Here is a 13,113-nt window from a genome sequence, read left to right as displayed (position 1 = left end):
CTTGATTTTTCAGGACCCAAATGAGAAACATAGGTTACTCCAACATGGACCTGAATGGGTCGGGCTTTGAGGAGTTATGTCAAAAAATAGGTAGTTAATCTGAGGCTCCAATGGATCATGGTCATGATCAAAATTATTCCAAGCAGGACAATCAGGCCTGCCTGGAGGAGTGAGTGTAACCATAAGCTCCAAACATTACCAAGCCAGGAATAGGTAGGGTTGGGTGGTGAGAGACATGTCTACCAGTTTGTCAGATTTACAGTGGCGGCAGCTGAGACAGGTGTATCAATGAATTTGGTGAGGTGGAAGTCACACAGGCTATTCTGTGGGAGAGAAAGAAGGAGACGATATATCCTTACACTCTCCCTCTCCTGTACCCAGGCTCATAGATCCAAAGGTGCTGTTATCCTGTCAGTTGGGAATACTTTTCCCCATTGACTGCTGTGTGGGCAGTTTCTCCTATACCATGAGCAAGGATAGCATCTTATATGCATGTTAAGATATAGGATGTGAAGAGATAATAGTGAATTTTAAGATTGGGAAAAGCTTCTGTTTTTTTTTTTTTTTAATGGCTCTTTGACTGATGAACTGATATATGAAAGGGCCAGTTCTGTTCATTTTCCTGGAAAATAATAGTGGTTTAGAAACCCTTTTTTCCTAATTTTATTTCATGGAATAGTGGTACATCGTGTCATTAGAGCATTAAGGAAATCAAATGGATACTCATCAAGTAGTCCTCTGAGTAAAGGGGGAAAATTAATTTAAATGCACAAATACTTTTTAACACTTAACTATACCATAGCATAGATTGTGGGAATAGGCTTGAGCATGATCTCTGAGGAGGTGGCAGTACACCAAGGAAGTTTTATTAGATTCAAGAGCAGAAGGGACGTGTGCTAAATTTCCTGAGTAGAACTTTGCACTGAGGAAAAGGCAAGCCTCTAAATGACTGCATAAAATTTAAGTAGATGGGCCATACAACAGAATTTCCTATGTCCAATGAGGTGCAAAACAGCAGAATGTTTCTTGTGCACCCAGAAATAGCAGAAGGATCTGAAAGAGTCAAGTGGGTAGAATTGAGCACTAACTCAGCAGCAGTCCATGTAGACTGCTGGCATGGGACATCTCAATGGATTCCAGCTTGGACTAGACTGTTCCACCCCTCAACATCTTAGAACTACTTAAGCCCTCCATAGCTTAGGTACAGGCTTGTGAAAATGAGGTGGGAAATCCAATTAACTGAGGTTAAGTTTTAGCCATCTTAGTGAAATGGATGCTTTGAAATAGAAATTAAGTTGAACCACAGAAAAATAAAGTTACATTTCTTGTATCTGAGTTTCTTGCACACTATGCTCAGTGAGAGGTGGCAAGTCTAATAAAGATTTAGGTCAGATTAAAAAGAGCTAACTACATCAGATTTTTTTAAATCGTTTAGCATTAACTGGGACTATTGTACAATAGTATGATAATTTTTAAAGGTGTGGTTGTATGCAGTTTAAATTTAGAAAGCAATCCAGTCTTTTGCTGTGATTCCATTTCTATATCCATAAAAGGAGGAGGTTTGACTGCTTTCTAAACTTCGGGGATTTTGAATTAGAAGCACTTTCTGCTTCTATCTTCAGTATGACTTCATGCTCCCCAACATCGCTGAATTTATACTTTTTATGTGATTGGGTATTCGGGCACATGTGTATGTGTTAACATACATACCAAGTCAAAAATTTTGTAGGATTATTCTTTAATCTGTATACTCATATATGAAAGTAAATATATATAAAACAAATATATATAGGAGTGTATATATAAAGATTGCCAAAGGATTTCTTTATTCTTAAAAATAAATTTTAATTGATTTTCAATAGATAATATATTCATTTTGTTCAAAATAAATTAACATAAAAAGGGTATACAATGAAAAAAATCTCCTTTCCACTGTGTCCATTAGCCACTGAGTTCTACATATTCCTAATGGGCATCCACTTATGTTATTTTCTTGTGAATATGCCCAAGAATTTTTTATGAATATGTGTGCAGATACAAATATATACATGCACATACATGCATATACGCACATACACACTTTTACCTCCCTTTGTTTATAAAATGGTATCCAACACATTGTTTGACCTTTGTTTTTCACTTGATATACATTGTAGATATCCCATATCAGTATACACGGAACCTCCTCATTTTTTATAACTGCATTGTATTATATTGTGGGTATAAACCATAACTCATTAAGCCAGTTCCCTATTGATGATCATTTAGGTGGTTTTCAATTTTTTGCTACCACAAACAGTGCTGCTATGATGTACAATTTAAATAGATTTTCTTTCCCCAATAAGGGATTATCTCTAAGATTACTAGAAGTGATTTTGCTGGATCAGAGCATACATGTATTTATATATTTTTGTGGATATCGCCAAATTGCCACCCAAGAAGTTGTATGATTTATCCTTGGTTCAGCAATGTACAAGAAGATCAATTTCCCTATAGCTTCACCCAATCCTATTATGAAACTTGGATTCTTGCCAATCTGTTAGATGAAAAATGGCCTCTCAATGTACTTTTAGTTTGCATTTCTCTTATTAAAAATAAGATTGAGCATCTTTTCATTTCTGTGAACTGTCTGTTTATACCATCTGCCCATTTTTCTACTGGATTGTTGGTGTTTTCATATTTCACTGAGCTATTTATATTTTAGGGAGATTGCCCTTTATCTGTGTTGTGAGTTACAATTATATCCCACCAGTTTGTCATTTGTCTTCGATGGGTGTGTGCATGTGTATGTGTATATTTATGTGTCTGTGTTTTTTTTTTGTGTGTGTGTGTGTATGTGTGTCTGTGTTTTGTTTATCAGAGGTCTTTTGTGGCATTTGGGTTTTGAATATTAAATGCCTTCCCCACTGTAAGAGTATAAAATAATTCTCCCATGTTTTCTTCCAGTATATTAATAGTTTCACTTTTTTCATGTGAATGTTTTATTGATTTCAATTCATCCTGGTATGGTTTGTGATGTAAGTTCCACTTTTTTTCCCAGATGTCCTCACAAATGTGTCCCAATATAATTTTCCCCACTGATTTGCAATGCCACTTTCATTATATACCAAATTCACATGAATATATGGACCTGTTTCTCAACTTTTCATACTCTTCCAATGGTCTGGTTATTCAAATATCAGAACCAAACTATTTTAATTATTGACATCTTGTGCTATATTTTTATATCTGCCGGTACTAGTGTCCCCTCATTGGTCTTTTTTTTTTCTTCAGAATTTTTCTCAATGTAACTAAATTGTTGAGAATTGACTTTTTTAATGTTGAATCCTATTATCCAGGAACATGGAATGCCTTTCCATTTGTTCCAGTCTTCCTTTTTGAACTTCAGAAGTGTTTTAAAATTTTCTTCTTATGAATCTTATACATTTCTTGCTCAGTTCATTGCTAAATATTTTATCTTTTTCTGCTATTGTAAATTGCACATTTTCTTCCATTATGTTTTCTAACTGGTAGTTGTTGGTATATAAGAAAGCTATTAATTCTTCATATTAATTTTATACACAGTTACCTTACTGAATTATCTTATTGATTATAGTTTTTCATTTAACTATCTTGGGTTTTCCATGCATACAATCGTATTATTTGCAAATAATATGTTTTACCTCATTCTTTCCAATTTTTATACCTCTAATTTCTCTCTCTTATTTAGCCACGTTGGTTAGTATGACCAGTGTAGTTTTAAGGCATCCTTGTCTTATTTTCACCTTTAGTGGGAAGACACAAAAAGATTCATTGAACAAACAATTTTCTAGTTTTAAAATAGAATTAGATTTACTTTAATTTCCTTAGAGATGCATCTTTTGTGAAAAGAGTAGATTATTAACCTTGTTTTAAAGCAAGGTGTGGTAGGCAGAATAATGCCCACCCCCTAAAGATGTCCCTAACCTAATCCCCAGAACCTGTGAATATGTTAGGTTACATAGGTAAGCAAAATTAAGATTGCAGGTGGAATTAAAGCTGCTAGCTAGTCAGCTGGTTTTAAACTAGGGTAATTATTCTGGATGATCTGGGTGGGCCCAGTATAATCATAAGGGTCCTTTCAATGTTGAAGAGGGAGGCAGAAGAGTCAGTGTCAGAGTGGTGCAATGTTAGAAAGATTCATTCAGCCGTCACTGACTTTGAACATAGAAGAGGGCCATGAGCAGAGGGATGCTGGTAGCTCTGGAAGCTGGAAAAAGAAAGTAAATGAATTCTCTCTATAGAATCTCCAGAAAGTACATAGCTCTGCCACTGAGACCCTTCATACCTCTGACTTCCAGAACTGTAAGATTGTATTATTTTAGGCCACTAAGTTTGTGGTAATTTGTAAGAGGAGCATAAGGAACTAATACATCAGGTAACCTTTTCTCCAAATAAAACTTTTCATGGAAACCCCAAATAAAACAGATAAAAACAGAGCTTCAGTGATTGAAGGAGGGTGGCATAGGCATAAAGGAACCTCCAGGGGAAATTCTAGGGTTGTAAGTAGAGTAGTTTGAAGGCCACTTGTATAAAGCAAGATGTCCCAGTTTAATAAAAACTATCTAAAGGCTCAGATGGTGGCCTACTAGCTGTATGTTCCACTGAAATTCCTGCCTGTTGGAGCAGAATTAGGTTTTCTTTATTCCATTTTTAAAAGAAACTACATAGTAAAACTTAGTGAGGCAAGACTAAATTCTCAGCAATGCGGTTGTAACTAGAAATGGGTAAATAGATTAACAAACATGTGGGCAGCCTCTTTTGCATGGAGTCTATAGCAGAAGCTTGAAAGGAAAGTCTGTGGTTTTCTTTTTCTTTCTCAGCTCTGCCAGTAGAAAGTGTCTTATAAAACATAGCAAAGGTTTAAAACAGCAAACTCAAGAACAGCTCATATTTAGGCCCAGAGATGATGCAAGCAGATTGACACAATATAGAAACTGCCCAGATTTTCAGCTCTTATTTTGTTTATGCATAAATGATTTGGGGAATATCTATACTACTATTTCATCTTTCTTTTCTTGCATGCTTCATAATTAACTTTACAGGTATAAAGTTTCTTCTACATGTTAACAGTTTTCTTCTCAGTAAATAAAGGCGTTTCTTTTAGCATCTGACTTACCTCAGTGCTTTCAGTCTCAATAATACATGCTTCTTTCTTGGGAATGTAAGTGTCTCACTAACTTTCACAAAGGTTCACAAAAATTTGTCTCAGTTTACAGTCTAAAATTAGTTATTTGAGGGCTATTTTTGAAGGAAAAATAACTAAATATGTTGTATTTTTCAGGGTAGTGATGGAATTCCAGGGCCACCAGGACCAAAAGGGATCAGAGTAAGTGATATTTGCTGTATCAAATGCTTTGTTGGTCAAAATAGAGAAGAAGCAAATGAGGTGTTATGAGGCAACTAGAAAAGACTCATATTGAAATGCAGAAAGAAAACTGAAGTCTTTAAAAAGTTAAATTTAAGAGTTTGTATATGTCTACAATTAGCCTTTCTCTAGTATTTTGATAGTTACCTTTATATATCCAGATGTCTGTTTAAACTAATGAAAGAAGACTTTTGGTTAAGAAATAGAAAGTATTGAATTACAATTTTTCAATTTATTAAAAATATATATCATACAGGTGATTTAAAGCAGAACTTCCCAACCAGTGCGATCATCTCAGTCCTCTGGGTTCAGAGGGCTGATCAATCACATCAGGCTGTGTACCCTCCCCGGGTACTACATACAAATATTATAATTTTATTTGTATATCTTGAAGAGAACAAGTTTGTGAAGCACTAGTTTAAACCGTTAGGTTAAAGAATAACTATTTTTGGAAGAATACAATATTTCCTCAGTTCTAAGATGTATGATTTTTCAAGTTTTAATGTTCTGGAAATCAGGATGTGTCTCAAAATTGAAGTGCACATTTAGTGTAATTTTTCTGAAAAGCTTTTAGGTTGATACATACTTTTCAGTGTGTTTCAGATTTGGGAAGAAACTGTGACGTTTAAAAATAGTACTGGCTTTTGGAAAATCATATTTAACTTTTTGAGCCTCAGTTTCTTCATTTGTTAAATTGAAGAGTCAAAGAACACAATCTCCAGGGTCCCTTTTAGCTCTGAAATTCTGTTGTCATGGATTGACAAGGTCCCTGAATTTGAATATAAAATATATGGGTGGTGGCTATGTGTTACAAAGACAAACATTCTGATCTTCTGGATCTCCAGAAATTTAGTAGATGTACACATTTTATATAAATATTTAAAACAGTCTGTTTGCTATCTACGTCTTAACAACATGTAGCTTGCCTTACGTGCTGCTTATGACTGGTGTGGGTAGGGCACTGGAAAAGCAAGGAGGAAACTCAAAACTCTTAGTTTATTTTAGCAGACATGTATCTATGTTTTTGTGTAGTAACTGAATATCAGTATACTATTAAAGCTCTTCATAATAATCCTATCTCTTAATAGCTATAGCTACCATTAACTATGTTCTAAGCACTGTTTAAATAGCTTCAAAATAACAATATGCAAATAAAACAACCATTTCAATTTTAATACTAATAATAGAATTCTTAAATGCCACTAATTATTTCTTTGCTGTTCTTCTTTTCCCCTTTGAATTGACTAATTTCAGTCAAAATATCATGTTTTAAAGACACTTGAAGTAATTCTCTTCTCTGTATGGTTACTGTCCACAACTTGCTGTACATTAGGTTCATTGGTCCCAGTTTGCTTTCAAGTTTTAACGATTTCCTTTTTACCGCTTTCTAATTTTTCATTATTTAAAAAAACATTTACATTGTTCTATAAGACAAGGTATAGTCAGAGATGCTACCTATCCTTCCTTCCATCACCCTATTCTCTTTCCTCCTTCCCCCAGAGGTAATCATTTTTATTATTTTCTGTTTATCTTTTCATTGTTTAGTATCGCTACCCTTGCTATAAAAAGTTAGTGTATTATATACACTCCTTACACTTTGTTTATTTTACTTACCATTATGTCCTGGAGATCACTACATATTTCAATGGACAGAGATTTTGCTCATTCTTTTTAACAGCTGCATAGTTTTATATTATGCGGATGTACCATAATTTATTTAGTCATATCCCTATTTATTTAGTCATGTCCCTATTTAGGTTAGAAACCTAAAGGTTTCTAACCTTTAGCTATAAATATGGTTATACGGCCATTTCTAGACTTTAGCTATAATAATGCTTCAGTCAGTAACCTTGAATTTTTTATATCTTGTTTCATAATTTCTTGTGTGCCTTTGGGATAGATTCTTAGAAATGAATTTCTTCGAAGAGTAAATAAATACATGTGTAATTTTGTTAGGTATTTCCAAATTTCTCTCCATGGTGTTTAAATCCCATTAGCAGTTGTATGAGAGTACCTTTTCCCCATAGCCTGACCTACAGAGAGTTTTGTCAAACTTGTATTTTTGCCAGTCCTGACAGGGGAATTTGATTAAAGAATTTTGGGGGTGATCACATTGATGTTCTCAGGGGCAGATATATTTGCCACATACCCATACCCTGCTGAATTCAATATTCATCACAAACCTGGGAGAATCCCTTTGTCTTTTAGAAAAGACCTTTCATCCACTAATTTGCCTGCTCCTACTAAGTGCAATAAAGGCAATGCTCCCTCAAATAGGAGTTTTTTTCTATAGTTTTCTATAAAAGAGATTTTTAAACACATATAGGAGGTTTTTCTATAGTGTTTAAAAGAACAAGTGGTAATAATCAATGAAACACATTTTGTCCATTGCTATTCTAAATGTAATTCTCATAATTCCCTTAGGTAGGATATTATTTTATTGTTACTGATTATTATTTGATTCAAGGAATTTATTTCTTTTATAGGGTCCTCCTGGACTTCCTGGATTTCCAGGGACACCAGGTCTTCCTGTAAGTAGGATTTGGCTTCTTATTTTAAAATCCCTTAAAAAGTAATCTAAGAAATATTATACATGTGTTATATCCCCTTTCAAAGGGAATGCCAGGCCATGATGGGGCCCCAGGACCTCAAGGTATCCCTGGATGCAATGGAACCAAGGTGAGATTTCTTTGACTTAATCTTAAGCAATATGCTTGATAATAATAGACTTAAAAATTTCAAGGAATCAATATGAAGAATGTCAAAGAAGAGATATAGTAGCTTCATGTCTAGGACAGACATAGGATATGTTCTCAGTTAACATTTTCAATATATTGAAACATCAGTAATTCTTGAAGCTTGTGTAATTAGCTGGGATATTGCATTGGGTTGAAGATTACTTACCAAATCCTTTTTTTTGACTTTAGTGTAAAGTAAGATGAGAGTTAAAAAGGAATTAGGATATATATGTTTCAAATATTGTATCGGTTGTTAAGAGTAATACTTGTGAATGTCATTCATTAGCTTTGTCTTTTTTAAAAAACTAGGTACAGTTTAAGTTTTCAAATCTTTCATATTCTTAAAACTTCTTTACCTTGCCTAATAACTTCCTTAAGAAAAATCTTAAAAATCTATATGTAATATATCACATCAGTTTTTACCATAAACTATTAGTATGAAACCTGAAACTTCTCCATCAGTGAAAATAATGAATTTAACAAGTGAAAAAATAAAACTTCACATACGGCAAACATCATTTCCTGACCCACTTTTCTTATCTTTAGTCAATCCTAATTCCAACTATTTGGATTTAATATAAAATGAGAGAAAGAAAAAAAAAGAGGAAAATCTGCTCTTTTTGAATGCTTACATATTATTGTTTCTCCTTCTTCTTCCCTCACTTTTCTCATTTTCCTATAGGTTAATGAAATTTATTATTAGTTTCTGTATATCCTTTTGGCATTTCCATTTTGCACATAATATTCAGTGAAACTATTTATGAAATACCCTAGATTTTTCTAACTAATGACATGTGTCATATTTTATATTAGGGCATATATTTAAAATAACTTGAAAAAACTATTTTGCATTATGGGAGGCCACGTTTTGTGATAATCGTTGTAGTATATACTTGAAGGCAATAAAATATTTTTACCTCCAATATTTCTCCAAGTCATTGTGACCCTTGCCAATAATAATAATAATAATGCCATTATTTATTATTATTATTATCATTTTGATTTTGATTGTGGGTTTGTTTTGTGAGGCTTAGTTCTTCATTTCTGCTTGGGGTGACCTTACAGTGATAGAACCAATGTGGAATTAGTTTGCATGGCACATTGCATGTTAAAGTAGGCTACATTTGTATGCCTATTCTGGTAATTTGTTTGGTTTTTGCCAGCACACCTTGAGCAACAGACCACTAGCCAGTTTTAATTTTGAAGACCAGATGTATCTACAATGAGTATAGCATGCAATGTGATTAAAGGGATCTTTTTCTTTCTTTTTGTTAAAGCAGCACCTTAGCAGATCTCATGATTAGCTTGTGTTTGAGGCCCCCAATTATGTGAGCAACAAAGTTTTTGAAAATGGATTTATTATGTATACTTTCAGATTAAATGGTTTCTTATATTTCTAACTATGTAACTAATAGAACGAACCCTAGAGATGGAGCCAGAATACATGGGTTGTTTTGTTTTCTGTCTTCTAAACTCAGTGTACAGGCCACTCCCTTTCTCTCTGGGCCTACTTTGTCCATGTGTAAAAAGTGGTGGAGAGAGGGATATTGGACAGTAACTCAAAGGCACATAGCTGTAATCATTTTACTCTTTTAAGCCTCTGACGAGGATGTTTCTAAGATTACTATGGCATATAGGTATTTGAAAGGAGGTTGCATTGGGGTTCTTCTACAGCAATTTTAGCTTTTGTTTTCTAAACCAAATGTCCATATTAGTACTTTACAAAAGGGAGTGAGAAAAATTGGGTGCCTAGAGAACATAATGACCTGCAATTGCTAGAACTATTGCTATTATTGTCCTTTTGGTGATATTAATGGTGTTCTTTCTTATCATCTTTTCCTCTTTACAAAAATAATTTGAAATAGTTTATGATGAAAGAAAAATGCAATAGGGCAGTTAAAATAAAAATCTATATAATACATGGGCAGGAAATTGGGGCAGATCATTAACTATTAAATGTGATGATGGCCAGGAATCTGTGGTATGATTGTCTCAAAATGGATTTGTCAGAAGAAAATGACTAAGGTAGAAGATTTTTTTCTTTATTTCTGATTGGGATTGATGAGTAGAGATAAAAGTATCTTAGAAGGCTGAATTGATATGGATAGTAGATATTGAAGTAATTGGAAAGTGAAGGCTAATGAATTTTTGGCAATCTGGTATGTTTCAAAATGGCTTTTACAGAAATCTTTTCAATAAGTCATTGTTTGTTGGTATAGCTACGCTTTGTTTTTTGTTCCTCACACTGTTTATTTTTAACTCCTTCTAGGGAGAACGTGGATTTCCAGGCAGTCCCGGTTTTCCTGGTTTACAGGGTCCTCCAGTAAGTTATAAAATTTGGGATTATAATGAACACAGGAATTAACAGAAGAAGCAGAATTGTAGAAAGTGAGCTCAGTGCATTCATGTGGAACAAAGTAGTACATTTTGAAATACTAAACTAGAAGAGGATTTTTTAATATAAATTTATTTATTTATTTATTTGTTTATTTATTTATGGCTGTGTTGGGTCTTCGTTGCTGCACACAGGCTTTCTCTAGTTGTGGCGAGTGGGGGCTACTCTTTGTTGCGGGGCGCGGGCTCAGTAGTTGCGGCTCGCGGGCTCTAGAGTGCAGGCTCAGTAGTTGTGGCGCATGGGCTTAGTTGCTCTGCGGCATGTGGGATCTTTCTGGACCAGGGCTCGAACCCATGTCCCCTGCATTGGCAGGTGGATTCTTAACCGCTGTGCCACCAGGGAAGCCCAAGAAGAGGAATTTTTATAAAAGAAGTTAGTAATACACAGAGCTCTCTGCTCTGTAAAACTAAAGATTCTGTGGTATTTAATATAAATGTCATCTCTAAGTATCTTAAGATACCTTGTACTCAGAATGATCTTACAGTAGTCTATTCATTTGTGTTCTTTTGCTTGCTCCCCTCTCATGTATATAAAATAATCCCTTTTCTTTTTAATAATAGGGACCTCCTGGGATCCCAGGTATGAAGGTAAGCATCTCATGTTGGGAAGGTAAACATTTTGAATAAAATATTTAGAGAGCCTGCATCTTCAATCAGATAATGTCTCTGACTTCTGTCTTAAAATGGATGCTTCTAGAAGTTGTGCAGGTGCACATTTATGAGCTCTCCTTAAGTAGTCTCCTTTGTTCTCGTGGCTTTAAGTACCTTTCATGGGCTGATACACTTGCAAATGTGTATATCAGACTCACATTTCTTTTTTGATACCTTCCTCATTACATTTTTAAAATATTTATTTATTTATTTATTTGGCTGCACAGGATCTTAGTTGTGGCACGCGGGATCTTTGATTTTTAGTTGTGGCATGCGAACTCTTAATTGCGGCATGTGGGATCAAGTTCCCTGACCAGGGATAGAACCCAGGCCCCCTGCATTGGGAGCACAGAGTCTCAGCCACTGGACCACCACAGTTGACCACCTGCTCCCTCTAGAAATATTCTTTCTCTCTGGCTTCTGAGACGCTACCTTTTCCTGATTTTTCTTATGCATCTCTGGTCATTCTGCAGTCTTCTATGCAAGCTCATGTTATTCTATCCAGCAGGTATCAGGACACAGTCCTGACCCCTTCTTCTCTTCTATGCCTAGCAATATTATTAATGCTCATGTTATTGATTGCTGTCTAGTTATGGAACACCTACATTTCTTTGTCTAAAACAGAATTGTCTTCTGTGTTAGATGCATGTATTAAACAGCCTCCCTGACATCTCCACTCAGATATCTCCCAGGCATTCAAATTAACATGCTCAAAGTTAACCCAGACCCCCAAATGAACCTGTTCCTCCTGTTTTCCCTATCTCTAAAATTTGTATCACTATCATGTACACTTTTGCATGTATCAAAACCTGAGAGTTAGTATTTGCATTTTCTACTTCTTCACACAGCTCCTCATCCCATGCTATCTCTAAATACTGTTAATTTTGCTTGTAAAATATATCATAGATTGATCCACTTTTTTTCATTTCCACTGCCACCACACTAATCATAATGCCTCATCTGGACTAGGTAGTAGCCTCTTAACTAGTTTCTTTTTTCACACACCCTCACCTCCCAGCCTGATTTATTCTGTACAGAGCAGCCAAGAATGATCTTTTAAAAATGTCAATCAATAATTTAATCTCCCTCCTTGTTATGAAGCACAGAACTTTTGGAGAAACCTTGAATCCCAGAAGAGAGGTTTTTGCTGCCTCCATGGCTCCTAATGCCAGACCTGGCTCTGTTTCTGGTGTGGGACAGCAAGACAGAATATTTGATTTGAATGACGTGTTTGCCAGCAAATAGATTGCCCTTCTATTGCATAATGTTATTTCATACCAAAAGATACAACAGTCCAAAAGCCATAATCCTAAATAATGTTGAGTCAGTATCAGTCAGGATATACTAAGAATATAAGAAGTTTCCGCATAATAAAGGACTCTCACAAAATGAAAAATATTTAATCTCCCTCCTTATAAACCTTCAAGGGCATTCCACTGCATCTAGGATACAGTTCACATTCTTTTCCACTGCCTGTAAGACCTGCATGTTCTTGTCTTTGCCCCATATTCCAGCCGTATCTTAAACCACTTTTCCTTTGGCTCACTGATCACACCTGTCTGCATTAAGTTATTTGAATGTGCCCAAGCTCTTCTCTTTCTGGGTCCTTTGTTCATGCTGCTTACGCTGCCTAATGCTCTTCCCCCATCTTCACCTGGCTGACTCCTTATTATCCTTTAGATCTCAGCATGAATGTTAACTTCATAGATTGCCCTTCTTTACTACCCAAACTAATTTCCTCCACTATTTCTGTTTTTTAGTTGAAATATATTTGATATATAACATTGTGTAAATTTAAGGTGTACAACATGTTAATTTGATACATTTATATTTTGTAATATGATTGCCATTGTAACGATAGTTAGCCCCTCCATCACGTCACATAATTATCATTTCTTTTTAGTCCTCCACTGTTTCTTTTTTTTTTAAATTTATTTATTTTTG

At 34.9% G+C, this 13,113-nt stretch overlaps 1 protein-coding gene across 1 annotated transcript in view; it reads left to right on the top strand.

Moving 5' to 3' along the window:
• COL4A5 (collagen type IV alpha 5 chain) overlaps positions 1–13,113 on the top strand; it is a 226,061-nt gene that overhangs the window by 110,077 nt on the left and 102,871 nt on the right. The window contains exons 4-8 of the mRNA XM_022556743.2: positions 5,303–5,347; positions 7,873–7,917; positions 8,003–8,065; positions 10,394–10,447; positions 11,080–11,106. Coding sequence (XP_022412451.1) covers positions 5,303–5,347; positions 7,873–7,917; positions 8,003–8,065; positions 10,394–10,447; positions 11,080–11,106 — 234 coding nt within the window. The remainder of the gene's footprint in view (positions 1–5,302; positions 5,348–7,872; positions 7,918–8,002; positions 8,066–10,393; positions 10,448–11,079; positions 11,107–13,113) is intronic.

Source organism: Delphinapterus leucas, chromosome X (assembly GCF_059928025.1).
Source record: "Delphinapterus leucas isolate spDelLeu-1000000601 "Yukka" chromosome X, BTC_Dleu_Yukka2, whole genome shotgun sequence".
In the NCBI taxonomy this organism is placed as follows: domain Eukaryota; kingdom Metazoa; phylum Chordata; class Mammalia; order Artiodactyla; family Monodontidae; genus Delphinapterus; species Delphinapterus leucas.
Note: the sequence above shows the minus strand (reverse complement) of the source record. Positions and strands in the feature narration are given on the sequence as shown.